Genomic DNA, 23,724 nt, shown 5'->3' with positions numbered 1-23,724 from the left:
AATTAAGTTTTCACGGAGCTTATTTTTAGAATTAAGTTGTTAAATAATCTTATTTTTTTCAAATCCTCACGTACGTTTCCCTTTGGGCCAATTCGTGGAAAATCGTCTTTGAATTTGGGAAGGCAATTGGCATGCCCTTTGAAATGCCCAATTATGAAAAATTCCCTACATCAATGGAAGATTTTTATAAGAATTAAAAATTCTCTAAAATTGGAGACCGTACAAGGTTATGAGAATTACTGTTACATGACATTTTGAAGGTTTTCTTAAAGGTGTTGATTTCTTCTAAGACATGTTATCCTCATAAGGGTAACCAATTATTATATATAAACTGATCTATAGATTAGACTTCTACATAAAAGTTGAAGTATTGGATGTTTGATTTATGACTTTTAGATTAGTTTTTTAGTTGACTTTTGACTTATTAATTGGCCAACAGCCAAAATAAATTTTTAAACAACTTTATTTATATTTTGGTGTATATGTGTACATCGAATATATGCTTTGAACCAGACAGAGCAAAGACATAAATAATTGGCATGGATTTAGGAAGGAAAAAAAGGGAAAAATATTGTACCCAAGTTAGTCCATTAGTCATGAATATTGCTTTTGTCAGAATATCATCAATCATCAATCATCAAATCCCTCTTATCCATACAAAAAAAAACTATTAAAAGAATATGACGTAATCATATATAGAGTTCTCAACATATCATAATAAAGAATTAGTATATTCTAATTTATTTATAGTCTTATTGTCTCTTATTTGCATTAATTGTAAATTTGCATCAATTGTAAAATAACTGAAATTTAGTAAAAAAAAAAAGTTAGAAAATGAGATAAAAAAGTAAGTAGAAGATAAAAATGAGTGGTTAAGATGAAAAGACGTAAAAAAGTAAGACCAATATAAAAAAACAAAAAAAAGCATAAACATATATCATCCACAAATTAAAATAAAGATTAATGTACAATGGAAGAAATAAATGGATAAATTTTAATTAATTTTAAGAGGTTTCCTGTTTGGAAACATGCAGAGAATTGGGACAAATCATTTGTTTAATTTTTTTTAGGTCATTTAATTAATAATAAAGTAGGCTGCCTAATAATATGACAATAGCTTGTTGAGCTGGAAAATTTGCCATAAATAATAATAATGTTTTTTAAAATTTAATTTTAAATGAAATGTTTCCCATTAAATTTCTAATTAGAAAATGCAATGAATTTGGAGGTGTGGAAAAGGAATAATCCAGGGTGTTTTGATGAGATTAAGAGGTTGCTAATCCAAAAGAAAGAGATCATCAAGGAAGTGTTAATTAGGATTTGAAGAGGCATGGTGCATGGCTTAAGGGTTAGTGGTGGTGATGAACTTAAATCATGTGGAAGCACGTGCTTTAGAGTATGAGAACATGCCCAAAAGCAACACCTTAACAAAATCTAAAATTTAAATTCTATAAAAACAAATAATTAAATTCTCAAAAACCGTACACATGTCATATTTTGATTGATTTATCCTATTGTATTGGATGGTAGCCAATAAAATTGTTATATGTGGTGTCGGCTCTAATTTCTTCATAATAGTAACGCTAAAACGTTGATTTCAATAATAGAAAGTAAGATAATAAGATGCGATGAAATTTTACGTAGATTTAATCATTACTAACCTATCACAACTCTCTTTAATTCTTTGCATGACCTAATATTGACAATAAATACAAATCACTTATAGACAAAATCACACTCTACGCACTGCACTTACTTGAGTAATTATTTTCTTTATTTTATTATACTTACAACTAATAATGACATTTAATTTTCGTAGAACATGTTTCAACCGGTTATAAGCGAGTATTTCAGAATAAAGGCAATATAATATATATATATATATATATATATATATATATATATATATATATATATATATTCTTTTATCCTTAATAGCCAACCAACTCATCCACTTATCCCCATCTCCACCTTCCTTGCAAATTCAACCTATAAAAAGAAGCATTTCTCTTCTCCTTCTATCTTACTATCAACAAATAAACCAACCCATCAAATCAAGTAAAACCCTTTTTTCAAGTATAACTTCCAACAAAACAAAGCAAGCCCTTAACAAAGCAACTATAAATGGGAGCTCCCCTAAATTATATCCTTGATATTAAGGGCATGATCCTACAAAATAAGGGAACGCAAACAACGAAAAAACCCTACAAACATTTGAGAAATAGTAGAAAAATATTAATGAAGGGAAGAAGAAGATTAAATATTCATCAAAGGGATAAAGAAAATGGTATTGAAAGAAGGGTTAAAACCCTAAAGAAGCTCATTCCAAATCATGATTCTCAAGGATTGGAAGGATTATATAGAGATACAGCTGCCTACATTATTTCCTTGCAAATGAGGGTTAGACTCATGCAATTTATGGTTGATCTTTTGACAAATTCTCAAAATAATGAGTAAATTTAAATTTTTTTTTATTATTTTATTTTTATTCATTGGTTTTATTATGTTTGTACAATTTGTCAGTTTTTTTTATTGTTTTTATCATTTTAGTTTTATGTGGGTGGGATACATTGAGTATGATGATGTGAATTCTGAATTGTGATATGATAGAATCTAGTGTACGAGCAAAGCCCAGAAGATAGTGTGTTGATGAACAAGTATTACATAGGTACATTTTTAGGAGGTATAGCAGCTTGATGATCATGAATCATGATCTTGGTCTTTTTTTTTTCTCAGTTAATTTGAAATATTTTGAGTAAATCTTGAGGATGGACTTCCAGTAATTGATTTTTATTAATGGAATTTCAATACTTCAGCTCAAATGAAGCTATGGTTCATGATATATATAGTATAGTGATTATTGAAATAGTTTGTTTTCCTATGTACTATGTACTGTTGAAATTGCAATTTTTAAAAAATAAAAAATAAAAAATTCTTATAGAATTGCGGAATATTGTAATTTTAATGAGAGTAGTTTTTTTTCTCATGAATTAATATATGTGTCCGTGCAATGCACCGATTGTGTTAAATCAGCAGTTTATTAAATTCACATTTTAATTTTATTTAATTCAACTAATATACGTATGAATCTTGATTGAGCAATGATTATATATTTATATACATACTCAAAATCAAATACATTGTATTGTATGTCATTTTTCTAACTGCATACAATAAGTATAATACTTTTAATTACATGTATCAAATGCATTACACTGTATTCATCGTTTACTCCTTTTAGCTCCTTAGGTGTTTATTTTATCATTATACATCACAATTTAATAGAATCACATATTATTTTGTTAAATTGTCATGTGTAATCAAAAATAATTATATTTATTAATTGATTGCATAAATTATAATAGTATAAACTTAATTACCATTCATACAACTATACAAAAAGATTTTCATTTGTTTGAGGAAAGTATATGAATATTCGTTAATTTACATAAATTCTATTTAAGTATAATAAATTGATGTTACAAAATCTTTTAAACACATAACTTAATTGAGCTTCAAATAAATTTAAGAAAGTTAAGTGTCATTTAATCAATTCTAACCCTATTAAATTAATTCATTTGGAAAAATTTAATGTTCTATTATTTATCATTTTATAACTCTTTTATTATATTGCGTAATTTTGCCTTGAATTAATACAATAATAATTGAGCCAAATGTCAATCGCAATTTTCCATGTCATTTATTTTTAAGTGACTTACTGAAGTGATTGAAACACCAGGTGATTGATCGGGTTAAGTTGAGCTAATTTGAATCGAGTTAATTTTAGATTGAGTATTTTAATACAAGTGAAGAATTTTTTTTTTTTATTTAATATTATATTTTTATGAAAATTGTTGTTTTTTTTATAGCTAAATCAATATATCGATTTTGAAACAAACAAAAAAATATTAACTTAAAATAATAAAATTAAGGCAAAATTATAAGAAACTATCTAATCTATACCTTTTTATAAAAAACTACCTTATATAAAAGTTTTTGCAAAAAATTACCTTATATAATAAAATTCTTTGCAAAACGCTACCTTATAACGGTTTTTAGCCTTTGATCGTTTAATTTAACCCTTGACCGTCACATGATTCATTAAACCCATCTTCTTCTTCATTTAAGAGTGTTTCGATTCATCCTCTGCTTTGACCATTTCCTCTGCTTCCCTTCTATCCCACAAATCCAACCACAATATTCATCCTCCCACTGCTTCATTTTCTTTCTCCTCAAAAACCCTACTAAAACCCTCTTCTAGAATTTCCATTTCTGCTAAAAGTTCCTGTAATTTCGACATTAACCCCTCAAATGGGACCAGTATTGGAAACCCATTTGCTCAAACCCTCCAAAAAGCTTGTAGAACAGTTGTTCTGACTGTTGCAGCTACCTTAATTGCCTCCAAGTTTAAGGAAATGGCCGTAAAGGCGGAACCTTTGACACCAACTATGGAAGAATCAACAATAGAAGAAGACAAAGTTGAAAACTCCAATGAAATTGAGGCTGGCTATGAAGAAAAATCACCACTATCTCGCTTATGAAATCAAATTCTGAGTTTGTGGACAATCTGTGAAAATTATTACAGAAAAAGCTTGAAATTGGGGAAGATGAAGAAGCATTGAAGATTCTGGATAAGTTAATTGAAGCTCAACCAATTGAAATGGAATGGAAATGGGGAAAACCCAAGATGAACAAGCAGCAAGAAATGAATCAAAACACGCTGAAATGAAGAAGAAGGGTTTAATGAATCACGTGACTGTCACGTTACAGTCTCACGTGACTGTCACGTGACGGTCTCACGTGACGGTCTCACGTGACTGTCACGTGACGGTTAAATTAAACGGTCAAAGGCTAAAAATAGTGTTTTGCAAATAATTGTATTATATAAGGTAGTTTTTTACAAAAAAGTATAGATTAAGTAGTTTCTTATAATTTTGTCTAAAATTAATTAATTATAATGAGTACTCATTGAAGATGATGTCATTGAACTCAAAATAATAGCCCATCATTGATAAATAGCACACATCATTGACCCAGTATCATATTACATTTACGGCCCGTTTGGTTGATGGTAATAAAGTAATGAGAATGAAATGTTGTAATGGCAATAGTAATGAAGGAATGGATATGAGAATTGGTAATGAAGATTCTTTTGTTTGGTGTGCATGACTAAAGAATGGTAATGGAAGATAATATTTCATTGATTGCATTTGGTTGTTAGTAATAAAAAATGGTAATGACTCTTAGTTTCATTATTGTGTATTTGTATCTAAAAGCATTGTTGTATCTAAATTATTTTATCTAATGATTCTTTTTTAATAATAATATTTTTTTGGATAATTACATACATTACCTTTTTTTTCTTCATTATTTTTTTTTCTTCAGCTCGAAACAACATTACCTTATTTTATTACCACAGTAATACTTCATAACCATTACAGCCTAATACCAGGTTGTTTGATGGTGATAAAAATGGCCCTTTTTGGTAATTTCATTACCTTATTTTATTACCATCCATTACCATTGAAGGCATCCAAACAAACAAATTTTTTATTACTTAATTTTATTACCATTACCGTACTCTAATACCATGTACCAAACGGGCCGATATGGGTTTGTACTCTTATTGTGGACACACACTTCAAAATCCCTTGCGAGAAATCATGTTTAATAGAAATACTCTTCCAAAAGTTAGACGGTAAGCAAATTTATTTACATAAATTCTCAAACAACCCGTCTTCTGTATAAGACGATCATTAAATAAAAAATTTATAAGCTAAAAATTTCTATTATTGAGTTATTTAAGCTAAGTATAAGGCATGTCTCACGGTAAGACTGTCTCATACAAGATTTTGTAATTCTCAAATGAGTCAGTTTAATTTATTAAGCTGATTCAATACACAATTATAGTTTTAAAATAATCACTTATAACCTTAAAATGATTAATTATTAATTACAATTTTATAGTATTCGTTATAATTGATTAATCATAATCCGAAAGTGATCCATCACCTATAGTTTTAAAGTGGTTAATTTTTATAGTCTTAATGTGATTATTTAAAACTTAGGACTAATTATAAGAAACTACCTTATCTATAGATCTATTTGCAAAAAACTATCTTATATATTCTTTTTTGCAAAAAATACCTAATATAATATATTTCTCTGCAAACGACTACCACTTAACAGAAAATGTTAATGACCGTTAAGTTTGAGGGTTTGACCAATTTGAGAGGTTAAGTTGTCTAGTTGGCAGTATCTCATTTGTCCTCGTATTTTTAAATAATTAAAAATTAAAACACATAACTTAACAAAAAAATTAAAGATATTTGACTTCATGTTTACGCATCATAACGATATTTTTTCAGAAAGCGAACGTCACGATTATCCTTATTGGATAACTCTTCCGAAAATCCGGTCGGAACGAGTATTTGTTTTTGAAAGACTTACACCATAAGGGTGATCGCGGCGTTCGTTTTTTGAAAAGATATCATTATGATGGGTAAAAATGACGTTAAAATCATTATGATGGAATGAGTACTTGTTTCGACCAGATTTATGAAAGAGTTATCCAATGAGGGTAATTGCAAATTCCTTTTTAAAAAAATCATCGTCGTTATGATGGGTAGAAATATTGTTAAATATGTTTTTTAGTTTACGTGTTAGGAAATAGGCGAATAAGTACTTATTTCGACCGGATTTTCGAAAAAGTTATCCCCATAATGGTAATCGTGATGTTCGTTTTCGAAAAAAAATATTGTTATGATGGATAAAAATGACGTCAAATATATTTTATTTTTTTGTTAACTTATGTGTTTTATTTTTAACTATTTAAAAATACGAGGACTAATGGAATATTGTCAAATAGACAACTTAACCTCTCAAATTGGTCAAACCCTCAAACTTAACGGTCAGTTTACGTATTCTGTTAAGTGGTAGTTATTTATAGAGAAATATATTACATTAGGTAGTTTTTTGCAAAAAAAAAATACATAAGGTAGTTTTTTGTAAATAAATCTATAAATAAGGTAGAATCTTATAATTTTTCCTATAACTTATAATGATTAGTTAAAATCTTAAAATGATCAAATAGAGAAATCAACTGATTATGCAAGTTGTCTCATAGTGATACACTCTCTTAGAAAACTTGTTGACTTATTTATTTTATAAGAGACCATCTTTCTAAGGACGATACTCACACGCAGCTCATGTCATACATTAATAATGAAAAAAACAATAAATCGGAGACTAAATTGTTGCACGTGTTTTAAGAAAACATAATTCATTTGATACGCATAACTACTTTCTAACATTAATTTCGAAAGTCAAGTAGGGGACGACATACAACTATGTACTCGAAGAGCATAATGGGAGCTTGAACAACAAACTAGGGCCGGGTCCGGCCCTTTTGGGGCAAGCTGGGCCTGTGTTTAGAACCACTTTTAAATGTGAAAATTTGAAAAAAGTAAGATAAATAAACAACTTAATTCCAAAAATAAGGTTCGTGAAAATTTATTTTCCAAAATAAGCGTCCGTACATCCAAGCCTAGCCTCGGGATAAGTCGCTGTTAGTAACAGCGAAAGAGAAAAAAAAAAAGAAAAATAAAAACCCAAAGTCGCTGTTAGTAACAGCGAATGAGGAAAAATAAAAATTAAAACCCCAAAGTCGCTGTTAGTAACAGCGACTTTAAGGTTAACTGATAACTTCTTAATCTCGTAGGTTGGAATGAGGAAGTAACTGAGAACTGAAAACTTAAAAAACATTAAGTCGCTGTTACTAACAGCGACTTAAAAAAAAAATTTTTTTTTTTTAAGTCGCTGTTAGTAACAGCGACTTTGGGGTTTTTATTTTTCTTTTTTTTTTTTTCCTCTTTCTCTGTTATTAACAGCGACTTATCCAAACCAGTGGTTTGGATGTACGAACGCTTATTTTGAGAAATAAGTTTTCACGGATCTTATTTTGGGACATAAGTTGTTAAAATGTCTTATTTTTTTCAAATCTTCTTTAAATGTTATAAAATCTTTTCAAAATCTTACTGTCTTGATTAGGGGTGTAACTAATCTGATGAAAAATCGAATACCGAACCGAACCAGACCTAATAAGTAATTTGGTTTCGTGATATTTTAAATACGATTTGGTTTAGATAAAAAAATTTGGTTTGGTTCGATTTCGATTCAGGTTCCTAGAAAACCCAAAAAACCGAACTAGACCGAAATATTAAGGGAGTGAGTTAGGCGGCCCAAGCCTAAAAGGAATAAAACCCTAGCAGCAGGCATAAGACATAAAAAGTCAGAGTTCATTTGAAACGCTAGGCTTACACGGGACTGACGGCGCTCCCTGACTCCCTCTTCCATTCCTGAATCTGATACCATTAATCGTTTCTTCTCCATTCCTGATACTCTTATCTTCTCATCTCTTTCATTCCCCTATTCTTAGCGGTCATCTACTCATCTCAATGGAAGGCCAAAGGTAATATCCTTTATTTGCATTCGTTTATTAGATTTTAGATTTAGATATATTTGTTATTTTTCGTTTACTTGTTTAGATTTATCTCTTATTTATCGTTTATTTTTCTCTTTTATTTTAGATTTAGATTTATTTGTTGTGATTTGTTATTTTAGATGTCTTTTTTTTTTTTTCGTCTTCAATCGTCTGTATTTTAGATTTATCTATTTGATAGATTCGTCTCTATTTTTTATTTTTTTGTTATTTTTCGTTTGTTTTTATCTCTTTTATTTTAGATTTAGATATTTTTTGTAATTTGTTATTTAAGATATATTTGTTATTTTTTGATTTAGATTATTTTCGTCTGCTTTGTGTATATTAGTTCGTCTATATTTTTGATTTAGATTTATTGTGTTTTGTTTCGTCTGTTTATTTTTCAGTATATTCGTTTGCTTTGTGTTTTTTTGTTATAATTTTATTTTTGTTGTATATTAGCACGTGATGTGTTGGTCGTCCCGATCTCCAATGTGGCTTCTGAAATTGTATTTATTATGGTGGAAGAGTTCTTGATCCTTTTAGAAGTTCTCTTACTCCTAAATTTGTGAAGAGTTTAATTTGTGCTCAAGATTGGCTTCGTTCATCCCCTATTCCTAATGTTGAAGAAGCTTTGGAAGATCTTGAACAACTTGAAGAAGGTAACTTATTTACAAATTACATTATTTTGTAATATAGACATAAATGAGTATTAAATTTTTTTTTGTGTTTTTTCTTTTTGCAAGATTTGAGTAAAATGGTGTTAGAAGATCTCGGTGATGATGGCTCAACATATCTCAACACCATTGAAATTGAAGATTGATGAAGAGGAGGATGGAGGTTGAAGATTTCATTGAGTGTTGGTGATTCAAGTTTCTGTTTGATGTTGAAGTGAACTGTTTATGGAATTTGTATTTTGTAATGAATTTTTAAATTTGTTTGAATGTTTGATGAACATTTTAACTTGTTTTAGTCTATTTTAAATGAACACTTTAAGCTGTAATGAATGAACCTATTATTAGAAATTTTCTATTGGAATCGATTCTGTCAATGGAATGACCTACTTTTGGAGCTTTTACATTCGGCCGAGAGCTAATTCGGTTCTATTCAGTTAATTCGGTGCGATTTGGATTGAAATTTTAAAATTCGATTTGGTTCAATTTGGATTATAAAAAATATGATTTGGATTTGTACTGAAAAATTCAACACCGAATTTAATTCGGTTTGATTTGGATTTGTGTATAATCCAAACTAAACACCGAACTTTCACTCCTAGTCTTGATTTCCAAACTATTGTACTTAAAAACTAAAAGTTCATGTACAGTAATATCCTTTTGACCGGTGTAATTTGTTTTATGGAATACGTAATGTCCTTTGGGAATATTATGATTTAGTGAGCTATTTTAGGGGCCAAAAGTATTAGGTTATTGTGGTGGCTAATACAATGATAGAAATATAGTTAAAAATACCTATGAGAGCTTTTCGTATTAGAATGAAAACTCCGCTAAAGGAGTGATCTATTGAGCTCTAGTGAGTGAATTCTTGTGAGTGATATTTTATTAATATATCGTTGAGTCTTTATTAAAAACATAATCTATTTTGAGGGGAGTTTGAGACATCATCAAACTTATTGGAAAATTAACTAATATAAAAATAACCTAAATTTAATTGCATATCGAAAAATTAGAGAGAAATTAACTAATATAAAAATTTAATGAGCTACTTTATTACCAATTAACTTTATATTAGAACCTTATTAAATTTAAATGCAATCAATTCTCCACTTATAAGATCTTGTTTACAAACTCAACCAACCACCATTGTTGTTGTGCGTATCTTGTTTCTCTATTGATTGAAATTTGTTTTTCGTTTTCTTTTCATCTTATGTTAAATAATGTAATTTTGTAAGGTTCGCTTTCAAATAGTAATATTCTAATTATAAAAGATTATGTCATGAAAATGATTTGAAATAGAAAATTAATAAATTATACTTACTTTTCTTGTGATGAAATAAATTAAACCGACCAAGCGAATTCCTGACCTTTGACAACACGTTACCGTGCACTTATTTCTTACTATTTCAACTAAATCTCTTGAGGAACTTTTTATTTTATTCAAACTAACAAAAATAATCAAAGGTTTAATATATACTTTTTGTTCTTTTATGTTTGTTCATTTAATTTTTTTACGTATTTTAAAGTAACTTTAAGTTTTAATATTTTATTGTACGCATAATAAAAATTATATATTAAAATTATTCTTTGCATCATGTATTTTAAAAATTAAATTTAAATTTCTCTCTCATAAAGTGGACAAACAAAAAGAAACGGAGAGATACCTTCTTTCATCTCTGATTTTCGTCAAAGATGATCATATAAATGTTGCAAAATAAAAAAAAAGATAATAAAATTAAAAAAGAAAAAAATATATAAAATTAATTCTGAAAAGTAATAACAATTAACATTATTATATGTCCATATACATTCAAAAATGCTAACACGTACTACGTTAAAAAGTCCAAAGTAAAAGATTTGCAACGAAATTTCCAAATACTTGGTCATATGTCATAATTTATTTTTCCATTAAAATAAATTATCCTATATAATTTTAACACCTTAGTTTAATTGTTATGATGATGTGTTTTTCAAATTTTCGCCTTCAAAGGGTGGTTTTCGTATTATCAAAATATATGTCATGAAATTGACTTATAGTAGCTGAAAAATTCTGCTATATTCCATCTAAATAGCCTTATTTACTTTGGCACAAAGAATTATAAATTGGATATAGTGAGTTAAAGTAGTGGATCTTTAAAAATATGGGAGAATATAAAAAGTAAAATTGGTTAAGTCATTCAATAGTAGTTTAAGTCTTAATCTTAGTCTTCAATCCAAATATAGGATTTCAACGATAAGTCAGAAAGAGTAGAAAGAGTAGCAAACAGATCATATTCATTCTCCATTCAAAATGAGGGCAAAGAGAAATGCATAGAGTCAAATACCCCAAATAAAGAGTGCCCTGCAAAAATAAAGATAAGTGACACCAAAACTGCATAACTAAAACTACCTACTGCAAAACACACAAGCTGATCTAAGACAGAAACATTAGAGTAAACAAAAGAATATCCAAAAAGTTAAATAAAAAAGTAACACAACAAAGTTATGTAAAAGGACTAAGTAATTAGGGCAAAAAGAGGTATATAACAATGGATAAATTCGTCATTCAAAAATAGAATTTGATAAATTTATTAAAACAGATTAAAATAAAGAATAATATAAATCTAATGATACATAAGAATATGATAGTGCTTACATTTTTGTGATAACATAAAAAACTTACCGACCTCTTGACCCAAATGCTCTTTAACATATAAAATTAGTTATTATATTAGTATATTGAATATTTCATAACCAACAAAATAGGTTTACATCTCTATTTCTATTTGTCTTAAATCTTAATGAATTAATTAATTTTGTGAGGTTAATTTTTGTACACGAGACTTAAAAAGAAACAAAACGAGGATATATTTTAGGGTTATAATATACGATCGTATATAGCTTCCTAAGGATCATATAATAAAAATTTATAATAACGATATAATACTCTCTTATAAGTCTTCACAACCCTAAAGTTTTTGTTATAAATTTCAACCTTTAATTTGAACACATGAAAAGAATTCACAATATTAATTTTTCCTCACAAAAATATAAAATCGGTTATGACTTATAAATACTCTTTGTTTGGAGCCGTCATTAACAAAGCATTGAGTCTGTAGTCCAGAGAGCTTCTAAGCACTACGCCCTTTAAAGTCTTTGATTTAGTCATACAAATGGTCTCTGTTTCTAAACAGTAAACTTTTACATGTATAATACAAACAAATAATTAGGCCATGTAACTATGTATTTCTTGTTCTACAGTAATCATTAATTTATTTACAAAATTCTATCTAGTATCACTTAATGAAGTAATATTAAGTGGTAATTAAAAAAAAATTGTAATTGAAAATACAAATTTGAGTACAAAATTGTTTTAACTATTATCAAATATCACCAATCACCATTTAATTAATACTACTAACATAGGTTAGTTAATGTAATCAAGAGCAAAATCTAACATAAATTTAAGGCACTCCTTTTTATTGTCGCATCATTCTTTATTCTCCAACCTACTAACACACAATTTTCTACTTCACTAATGTTACAATTAGGTGTTTTAAGAATACAAGCTTAGGAAAAGAAATCTTATTGATTAAAATGATAAATCTAAAACAAAATTGAATCTTACAAGAGGAGTTTTAACACATATATATATATATATATATATATATATATATATATATAAGTAGGATCCTAAAAAGGATTTTAAAATGAGAAGGGTGAGAAGGATTTTTGTTTGATTTTGTTAGGTTACTATATTATACAAAAAAAGATACTATGTTATAAATTAAGAACATTTTAAAAATTATTTCATAGTTATCTTTCTGTCTAACGTAGTTACTTTTACAATTTTGAGTTTTTAGCTCAATTGTGACCATAAATTTTTTTTATTTTTGTGAAATTAAGGGTATAGAGTCCTTCTTACCCTTCTCATTTTCAACTCCTTCTCAATGGAACCCTTCTATATATATATATATATATATATGCTCAAATATCCTATAAACCGATATTTACCCAATCTTGTAACCGTATTTAATTTAACCCAATATTATAAATAAACTAACAATTAAATAAAAGAGTATAAATATAAAATTTAATTTCAAACTGATATAAAATATGACTGAAAATTCATTCGATATTCCAAATAAACACTTGTAATCGTAATCAAGAAGGGCAAAGAAAGGGCGAGATAGTTGTAGCTAGGTCGAAGATCAACCGACATGTCATGCAAATATATTAACAGAAACAGCCGACAAGTATGAGGGGAGGCTGAAAATCTATATAAATGAATTTGGGCCTCAATTTTGATTTGAGTACTATTCGTCAACAAAACACGAAAATTTTTACAGAGGTTTTTTAAAACAAAAAATCAAAAAATAAATTTGGATTTGAATGGATTTTCAAAACATAAATTCTTATGTGAGACGGTCTCCATACATAGGCTGAACCCAATTAATTCAATTATTATTAACATATGACCTTGTTTTGAGGTCATCTAACAAAGAGATGGTCCCTTACAAAAATAGTTCTTTTCAAAATAAGCGTCTTTTTATTCAAGACCAAAACTCATGGCTTGTTCGCTGTTATTATTAACGAATAAGAGAAAAACATGTTAAAAGTCAAAAAAAATCACACTTTTATGTATTGTTACTAACAGCGAGTTGATAAAAGACAATTATAATTTTTAAAAGCAAAAAAATTAAATCAAAGAGCATTAGTGTTGGTTTTTGTTTTGAACATCGAAATATCTCTTAGACGTTTTTTCTTATAAAAATTGTAACTTCCTTTTTTTTGTCGTTATCAACGACGAACAAAATTGTAGTAACTTCTTTGTTGACTTTTGATATGTATTTCTCTTATTTGCTATTAATAACAGTGAACAAGCCATAAACTCAGTGTCGAACACGAAAACGCTTATTATGGAAATTATTTTAAAATCAATCTTATTTTATTAAGTGTTATTCTTGTAAGTGACTACTTCTTGGTGAGATGACCTCAAAACAAAAAATCCATACACTAATAATTTGTATTAGTAAACGTTTAACTCATGCATAATAGTGTGCATGTCTTTGGTGAGATCGTATCATACAAAAATTCGTGAAAATTTTTTATTTCAAAAGTTTACAAAACACGTGGTTACATAACGCACGGTCCACTTGGCCCAGTTCTTTTTTGGAGGCCTGTATTTTCCTAATATTTGGGACAATTTTTTGGGTCCCACACTCCCATATACCTACCCATTCTACCACAAATGCCTCATGTTGCTGTCCTATTTCTCTTTCTTCATTCCTTCAACGATACTCCTTCCGTATATTGAATTTGCATCATTCATTTTAGTCCGTTCTATTTAATTTATGTTATTTTTATTTATAGACAATAGCTCGCTATTTTTTTAATCTTATTAACACATTTTAATTTTTTTTAATTCCATCGACACAATATATTCTTTCTCTTTATTTATTACCACTTTTTTAAAAGTTACTCATTTTCTCTTTGATGCAAATCAAAGAGGACATATGAGTAGTTTGGAATTATAGTGTTTAAAGTTTAGGCCTTTTACAAGTAACGCTCTCTATTTCCTAATGAAGTTTTCAAAAGGAATTTTCATGAAAATTAAGAAAAATAGAATATTTTAAATAGTGGATATATTATTTAATTGAATAATAAATTTGATCAGAAAAAAGTATAAACCACAAGTATTAAAAAAATATTAAAAGAAATTTAGTGGAAAAAATATGAGGACCACAACTAAGAAAAAATTAGTTTTATAAAGTTAGTGGAAACCATAAGGAATATTGAAATGTTAAATTGAAGTTAGTGGAGGATACGTGGGGTACATAAGCATTATAAAAATTTTAAAGTAAGTCATAATAAGGTTATTTTTGTTCAAAATTTGTGACATAAAATGGAAAGATTCTCTATGGGAACAACAAACGAAACACTCCAAAATGGTAAACGGAAACTTCCTTAAGGAACACAGGGAGTATAACATTAATATTTTTTGGATAATTGTAAAAAATAAATTAATATTTGTCCAATTCATTGAAAATAGATCCACCTATTAATTGTTTATAAATAAAATAAATTCACCTATTCATTATAATTGCTAAAAATAATTAATTATTGTCTATAATTATCTTCAAAGCTTCTTTGTGACCAAATAATTAGAAATAAATAATAGTTAAGTTTGTTTTCAACAATTATACGAAATAGCTGTGTTTATTTAAAAATAATCAACAGGTGAGTTTATTTTCAGCAAATCGATTAAAGGTTGTTTTTTTTTTTTTACAATTTACCATGTTTTTGTTTTGAATTACGACCAATAAAGTATCAATGTCTATTGTGTTTTGTTCAAATCAATGAATTCGATCACTTAAACTAAAATTTCGATCAATAAATTTTACAGCAAATGTTGTATGAGGCCGACACATATAATCTGACTATTTTCTAATTAGTGATCACTTAAAAGTTATGATTGATTACTTTAAGATAGTAAAAGATCAGTCTAAGGTTATAAGTGACCACTTTTGTGATACACTGGGTTAAACTTTAATAAAGTGATTATAAATTATAAGTGATCACTTTAAGGTTATAAGTGTACATTGGTCCAACCCATTAAAAACAATCAGCCTCCATAGATAGTCACCATCGTCCTTCAGTTTGATGGGGTAGGGATGTTATAACTTTCAAGTTGTAATTAATTACTTTTAAGTTATATGTGATCACTTTAAGATTGTAAGTAATTACTTTAAGGTTATAAGTATATATTGGTCCAACTCATTAAAAATAGTCTCATGAGAATTTGTGTAAATTTTATGCTAAACATGCTTTTATATCTATTTAAATTTAAACTAGCATTTACTCTAGGGTGTGTTTGAGTAACGAATTTTTGATTGGCATTTTGTTAAACATTTGTTTTTGACTTTTCGATGGTCAAATTGTATAATATTTTTGCCATTCGAATTTTAAGCAAAAATTTAAAAATACTGATAGTAGTTTTTTTATTTGCTTTTGACCTTGTATCCACATGTTTTTTAATAAAAAATCAATAGCTAACAACTAATTTTTAATAAATATTTTTACAATTTTATTTAGTTAAACCAGTCAACAATTCCTATCAACAACCATTTATCAAATTTCTTTATAAATCATACAAAATTTTAGCTGGTTAAATTAGTTAATAAATTTAGTATAACCATTTATAATAGATTCTTATGTTCGATAAAAAAAAAAAAAGATTCTTAAGTTTTGAGATTGATTGTTTAGTTTTTCATGGATAGACTTATTTAGCTTAGGTTGTCTCTTTTGAATCGACCTTGCAAATCGAGATCGTTTTACCACCTAAATCATATACTCTTGTAATCATGCTTGGTTGATGATTAAGATAAGGTAGATAGTGTTTACTCTTGAAATCCCAATGTATGTATATGTATGCGAAATTGTCAAAAATAATTGGAAATTTACTTAAATAGTTGAAAAACTTTATTTACAAATTAAGTAATTAGAAATAAATGATATGTGAGTTTGTTTATAATAATTATACATAATATATAAGTCGAATTGAGAAAAGATAGAATTATTATGTATAGGTAAATTATCTCTTTTTTACAATACAAACTTACTAAAATTATACCAGATAAATTATAGCATTAAGCATTAAGTGGTAGGAAATAATGAGAAAATAATTAATACAATAAGTACATTTTAAACAAATTTATTGTGAAAAGGGAAAAAGAGATAAGTAAATATAGCCAAGTGATGCATAGGCTAGAAAAAGTATTTATAATACTACTATTATACAAGAGATAATGCTAGTATTCAAAAGTTAATAGCAAATCTTAACATCACTCTTTAAGGATCCGATTCCTGTGGAATTTTTTTGTTACATAATCCTTCCGTCCCAAATGAATTACGTACAATGTACTTTTTAAGTTCATCCAATACAAATTGTTAGAACTCTAGTTTTGAACATGATTTACCCTTTTTAATCTATACGTTTAATTTATTTTTTTTATACATTTTTTTATTGCCTTTAAAAACATCAAACTTAAGTTTGAAACAATTCCCATAAGACAGAATGGATATAAAACAAAATCACTTATAATGAATAGCTTTTTTATTGATTTTTAATTTTATGATGAACTTTCTCTTATAAACGACTGAAATCCAATAATAAAATTATATTAAATAAAACCAACAAACTATTAAATAACACTTTTAATTTTAGCAAACACTTATATTTCTATACAATTCAATGCATAATTTTGATCATTTATATTTTAAATTATGCTTAGCTTAAAATTATAAAAATTTGATATTATGAAAGTATACGATCAAACGATTCAAAGAAAATCTCACTTGACTATATTTCTTTCTACACATTAGTTACAATTATAAAAAAAAGTTAAAATATAAATAGTATCACAAAATCTAATATAACAAGTATTTTATAACAAGAAATATTAAATAAGCCAATAAAACTAAAAACCAAAATCAATTAGCACTTCTATTTTTAGTTTGATTTCGTTTACGTTGTTGTCCAAAATCCTATGAATACTTCCCTACCAAAAATATGGAGATATTTAGGAGTCCATGAATACAATTATAATTAAATAAAGCTTACCGTAATTAAATTCATCAATTAAAAAACTAATTTGACTTATTAGTTATATATACATCACATTCACAACCTCCTCCTCCCTTCTAGCTCCTTCCAAACTCCAAAATATGCAGAAGAGTGGGACCCAGTCCAGAACCTTCACCAACGTCGAGCCCACCGTTCGATCTTTCCTAACCCATACGTGTCACCCATCCATCCAATTTCTACCACCAACCCGTTTCTATCTCCATTTCTATATAAACCAGTCCTCCACAATTTTCCATCACCAAAAACTAAATCAAAACAAATTAAACCAACAAAATAAAAACACTAAAAAACAACAAAAACTTCTAAGAATTAATTAAGAAATGGCTCCAGAGATAGTGAAGAATACTACTGTAGTTGACTCATTGAGTTACACAACAAAATCGGTGAGTCTACCCAGTAGAGCGTACGTAACATTTTTAGCTGGTAATGGAGATTATGTGAAAGGAGTAGTGGGGTTGATCAAAGGGTTAAGAAAAGTGAAGTCTGCTTACCCTTTGATTGTGGCGGTACTACCTGATGTTCCTGAGGAGCACCGTAGGATATTAATATCTCAGGGGTGTATTGTTCGGGAAATTGAACCCGTTTACCCGCCCGAAAATAATACCCAGTTTGCTCATGCTTATTACGTCATTAATTACTCTAAACTTCGTATTTGGGAGGTACTGTACTTTTCTTTTCTATATCATTATTTTCACCGTTTTTTGTTTAAGAAGTCTCTTGAATTTGCACGTGTCTTTGATTATACTTGTGTTATAACACCTGGTATCTGGTTATCATATAAGGAATAGTTTTTTCTTTTTTTTATTCGGATTTTGAGTAGGCTTGAAAATTCCTAATTATTTCTAGTGAAACTAATTATGGATTTTGGGTTTTTTACGTGTAGAAATTTTTTTAAAAAAATCGATGGCTATGGTTCACAATACTATTGGATCCGCTTTAAATTTGCCTCTATTTTTTGGGTCTATCCTTAGGGTCTATGGATCTGGGTTTTATTTGAGATTATCATGGTGAGATATATTTATATAGTGAGCTTAAACTAATAAAATATTTATTCTTATAAAGTTAAGTTGGACTTATTATTAATATAAATGTAGAGCTTAAACTAATAAAATATTTATTCTTATAAAGTTAAGTTAGACTTATTATTAATAAGTTAAGTTGGACTTATTATTAATATAAATGTAGAGCTTAAACTAATAAAATATTTATTCTTATAAAGTTAAGTTAGACTTATTATTAATAAGTTAAGTTAGACTTATTATTAATATCAACGTATAATTTAAAAAGTTACAATGTGCTCATATATTATAAGATAAAGAGATATTATTTTAAAATTATAAAGAGATATTATTTTAAAATTATATAGTAATGAAAAAATCATATAACAATGAAGATAAATAATTAGTATAAAAAGAAATGGGTGGCTCAGATTAAAATTAAATTTTAATTTGTATAAGAGATTAAAGGAAAAGATGAAATGATCTAAAATAAAGGGTAATAATCATAAATATAAATTGGTCTCAAAATAAATGGGACAGGGAAAATAACAATGAAAAGTCAAATGTGAAAAATATTAAATTAAAGCAAAATTTATTGTGAATATTAAAATATAATCGAAGAAATACAAGTTGTATATATCCTACGAGATATAATGATTGATTTATAAAATATGCATAATATATTTAAGTTTTTGATATAAGATAAATCATTTAATTAAAAATAGAAAAGAAGCTGATTTGGTTGGAATTTTGTGGTATAAAAATGACAGTTCGTGGAGTATGAGAAGCTGATATACTTAGATGGAGATATACAAGTGTATGAAAACATAGATCATCTATTTGATCTACCAAATGGCTATTTCTATGCTGTGATGGACTGTTTCTGTGAGGCTTCATGGAGTAAGACACCTCAGTACAAGATTGGATACTGTCAGCAGTGCCCTGAGAAGGTTCAATGGCCTACCGCCGAGCTCGGCCCACCGCCTTCTTTGTACTTTAATGCCGGATTCTTTGTGTATGAGCCTAGTATTCCTACTTATCATGATCTTCTGAAGACTCTCAAAGAAACTCCTCCCACCTCCTTTGCTGAACAGGTACCTTCAAGTTTCTTCTTTTTTTTTTCAATTATTTTTTCCTACTTATGTCATTTAGAGATTTAGAGTTGTTTGTCAATTAGTTGATAGCTGAGTATATTGGATTTGACCAATTGATTTTAATATTTGACCGGTCAGTTGATATTGAATCCGCTATTACAAGTTGCTAAGCCCTTATTCATATCAATAAGATGTTTTAATCGGGTTTACCAAATATTGCATTAGATGGTTTGATCATCAGCTTTCTATTTGTATCAAAATAAGTTAAAATTAAAGGTGTTTATTCAGGTTATTGGGTTGATTTCGGGTCAGTTGTTTCAGATCGGTTTAAAATTGGATTTTACGCTTACATCGGCTTTTACATAATTGTAAATTATCGAGTGAATATCAGGTTCAGGTTAAAGTTGTCGAAAAGGATATTTGGTCAAATACCCCAAAATTGTCCAATTAGATATTTGACCAAACACCCCTTAGAGTTTGTTTGTCAGATGACATTAGCTATTAGCCAAACTGTTTAAGTTAATTGTTACAAAACTGTTTGATAAAAGTTATTTGTTGGTTGTCGGAGTGTTTGTGAAAGAAAAACTAAGCTTTTTTAAGCATCACATGAAAGGACGTCAAAATTTGTATTTTTAGCTTAGAAGTCGGCTATTGGCCGGTAAATTGCAGAAATGTTAATCAAATTTACAAATGTGCAGGACTTTTTAAACATGTACTTCAAGGACAAATTCAAGGCCTTACCAATAGATTACAATCTAGTGTTAGCCTTCTTGTGGAGGCACCCAGACAAGGTAGACCTAAACAAGGTTAAGGTAGTACACTACTGTGCAGCAGGTTCTAAACCATGGAGATACACTGGAAAAGAAGAGAATATGGACAGGGAAGACATTAAAATGTTGGTCAAGAAATGGTGGGATATTTACAATGATCCTACTTTAGACTATAACCCTGTACTTGATCCTCCTACTCAAACTGGTACTGCTCTTCATATTAAGCCATTTAGAGAAGCTTTGTCTCAAGCTGGTGCTGTTACTTATATCACTGCCCCTTCTGCTGCTTAGAAATTAATATTCTGACCATTTTCCTGGTTGAGATTATATTAGAAATTAGGGATTTAAATGTGGGTTGTTAATCTTTTTCAATTTTTGTTCTTTTTTTTTGAGTGGGTTTTTGATGTTGATGTTGGTAATTAAATGTTTCTAGATTGTTTATGTTTGAGAAAATAGTAAGAATTGTGCAGTTTTTGTTTAATGTAAACATTTTGGAAGAGAAACGTGGAATAAATTAAAAAGATTATATTTTTCTGTATATATTGTTTGTTTAACTTTATCAATGAACTGTTCAATGACACTTTCATTTATGTCTACACCCTGCAAATTAAAGTCTGCTGAGAGTGGTTGATGGCGAAGAAGAAATCTTACTTGAAGGTTTGTTTGTTAGTTTTGTAGTTGGGTTTGTTTGATCAGTTGAATATGTTAGTTGTTTTTGTTAGTTTTTTAGCTAATTGAGAAAGCCAGCTATTTATGGAAATGTTTAAAAATTTTAAATATTTGTTATTGGCTGTTTATTAGAGAAAAAGTTGATCAACAAGTCAAAAGTCGGCTTAAAATTTACTTATGCATTAAATATTTTTTTGTTGTTTAACTAATCAACAAGCTAAAAGCTAATTAAAAAATTATTAAAGCTAACATCCAAATATTTCTCAAAAGGAGAGTAAAACATGGTTCCTCATAATTTTCTTAGCATATGCTACATAGTAAGTCGAGAGAAAAGAAGGTAGAGGCGGCGAGAAAACTAGTATATATTTCTATCGAGACAAGATTTAATTTGATGGCTCCTTATATTTTGAAAAGGTAATTATTATTATTTTTCTGAAATATGAATTTTTATGTTTATTATTTTATTAGAGTTAAACATTTATCGTTTTTTCATTTTGATTATATCGGATTATATTAAAATGACTTATTAAATCATAGATACTTCCTTATAATATGATATTTGCTATAAAGATTTAACTGAAAATAATATTTTAAATAGTGTTTTTCCTAGCGTAAAGTAAAATTACATATATTCAACTTTTTAAATTTCACTAAAAATAAATTCTACATATAAATTCTGTTTAATGGTACTTAAGTAATGTTGATATAATACGAAATTTTCCACTATCAAATAAAATACTCCACTATTTTGAGCAAGTGCTAGTTTACCCTAATCACATTTGAAATTTTGAATGTACACATCAAGTTATCTTCCGTGGGACTGAATCTTAATGAATCTTATATCAATGAACAAATTAAGGACATGCAACATGTAGAGTAACCAATAAGAAGCCAATGAAAATGACATCCATGATTTGATACCTTTTTTGTTTTGTTTTGTTATATTCATCCAGTCATCGTCCACGAATTGATATTTTTAATATGGTTTTTTTTTTTTTTTTTTTTTAAGCAAAACAACATTCTTTTCTTTATATTTGTCTTCTGTTTTGTTATTGATACTAAATAAAAAAAGATAATGAATATTTAATTTGATTTTGTTTGTTATAAAAACTTGTTAAGAATTAAGATCAACATTGTCGTACTCGATTATTCTTTTTATTCACAAAATTTATTATTGCAAGAATCAAATCAATCACAAGTCACAAGTGATCGATGATGAGTTCGAATATTATATAAGTCAAAATTATACTTGGGTTGATGAAAGAAGTGAAGAGGATGCAAATGCCTTGATGTGCCATGAGGAGGAAGCTTTGATTAACCAAAAAGAGAGCAAGGAGGGTTGCTCAAATATGTAGGGTGGTTGTTTGTTCGAGCAACTTCTAGCGAGTTTGGTTTGCTTTGCTCGAATGAGCAGTAGTGTGCTCGTTTGAGAGAGTCAAGTCAGGTCTCGATATTGCTGATGATCTACTGTGACACATGATATTTTGAGGAATTTAACTTTTTTTTTCTTATATGACATTTTAAAGTCTATAAAAGTTCCTTTTGAGTTAAAACATATTAGGTAATAATAAGCATAAGGATGTTAAGGGTAGTTGAACATCTTGTGATAGATTTTCTTGTACCTTTTGTGAAAGACTCCATTAGAGTTCTTGTCAACTCTAGCGAGTGAGGTTTTCGAGTGATTTCTTCATTTTTTTCTTTATTGAGATCGAGTGATTTCTTCATTTTAATTGTTAAGAAATACAAATTGCTTGTAGGAAAGAGTACCTTTGAAAATTTTCAAATATATTTCTAAAAAAGAATTTTAATCCTTTTTTTTTTGTTAACTTAATGATTTGGCAAAGGATCTTTAATTGAAAGAAGTCATGTAGAAGAATCTGGTCCACAATTCCAAATCTAATTTTTAAACAGATAGTAGGTTCTAGAACCCTCACTGACCCCAACCTAAGATTGTCGTCAATATGCATTTGCCTAATTAAACATAAGTAAATACATTTACGCATATGTTTGAGTACATAATAATAATAATTATTATTATTATACTAGTAAATAGGCGTAATTATTAATATAATCTTCCCTTTTTTAGTTGTTATATTTGTGTTCTTCCTATGTTTAAGATTTTTTAGAAAAGTAAAAAATAGTGTACTTAATGTGTTGTTTGAACTAATCTGGTCAGAGACCGTCTCTCGGTGAGACAATCTCAAACAAAAAGCTCATATTCTCGTCTCAGACAAGTAATTTATATTCTCATAATATGTATTAGAGGGACTATTTAATTTATGTATAAAACACGTCTCTCGGTGAAACCATCTCATAGAGCAATTTATGCAAAATTTATGCAAATCAACGAAACTAGTCGCAAATGATTTAAACAAAAACGAATAGGACTAGACTTACTTGAATATAGCTTAACA

At 28.1% G+C, this 23,724-nt stretch overlaps 1 protein-coding gene and 1 pseudogene across 1 annotated transcript; both read left to right on the top strand.

Moving 5' to 3' along the window:
* The first annotated feature begins 2,238 nt into the window (after window positions 1-2,238).
* LOC130798776 (uncharacterized) lies at window positions 2,239-4,729 on the top strand (annotated as a pseudogene).
* Window positions 4,730-17,809: 13,080 nt separating this feature from the next.
* LOC130798360 (galactinol synthase 2-like) lies at window positions 17,810-21,224 on the top strand. The gene is made up of 3 exons (XM_057661300.1): window positions 17,810-18,438; window positions 19,548-19,871; window positions 20,570-21,224. The coding sequence occupies exons 1-3, from the start codon at window positions 18,100-18,102 to the stop codon at window positions 20,930-20,932; spliced, it is 1,026 nt and encodes a 341-aa protein (XP_057517283.1). The 5' UTR covers window positions 17,810-18,099; the 3' UTR covers window positions 20,933-21,224.
* The last annotated feature ends 2,500 nt before the right edge of the window (window positions 21,225-23,724 follow it).

The sequence above is a fragment of the Amaranthus tricolor genome, chromosome 13, assembly GCF_026212465.1.
Source record: "Amaranthus tricolor cultivar Red isolate AtriRed21 chromosome 13, ASM2621246v1, whole genome shotgun sequence".
NCBI lineage: Eukaryota > Viridiplantae > Streptophyta > Magnoliopsida > Caryophyllales > Amaranthaceae > Amaranthus > Amaranthus tricolor.
The sequence above is the reverse complement of the archived record's forward strand: the minus strand, read 5'-3'. Positions and strand labels throughout refer to the sequence as shown.

Coding starts and splice junctions, on each gene's coding strand:
- LOC130798360 (XM_057661300.1), top strand. CDS start 18,100: ATGGCTCCAGAGATAGTGAAGAATACTACTGTAGTTGACTCATTGAGT. Junction 18,439..19,547: donor CTAAACTTCGTATTTGGGAG/GTACTGTACTTT, acceptor TAAAAATGACAG/TTCGTGGAGTATGAGAAGCT. Junction 19,872..20,569: donor CCACCTCCTTTGCTGAACAG/GTACCTTCAAGT, acceptor ACAAATGTGCAG/GACTTTTTAAACATGTACTT.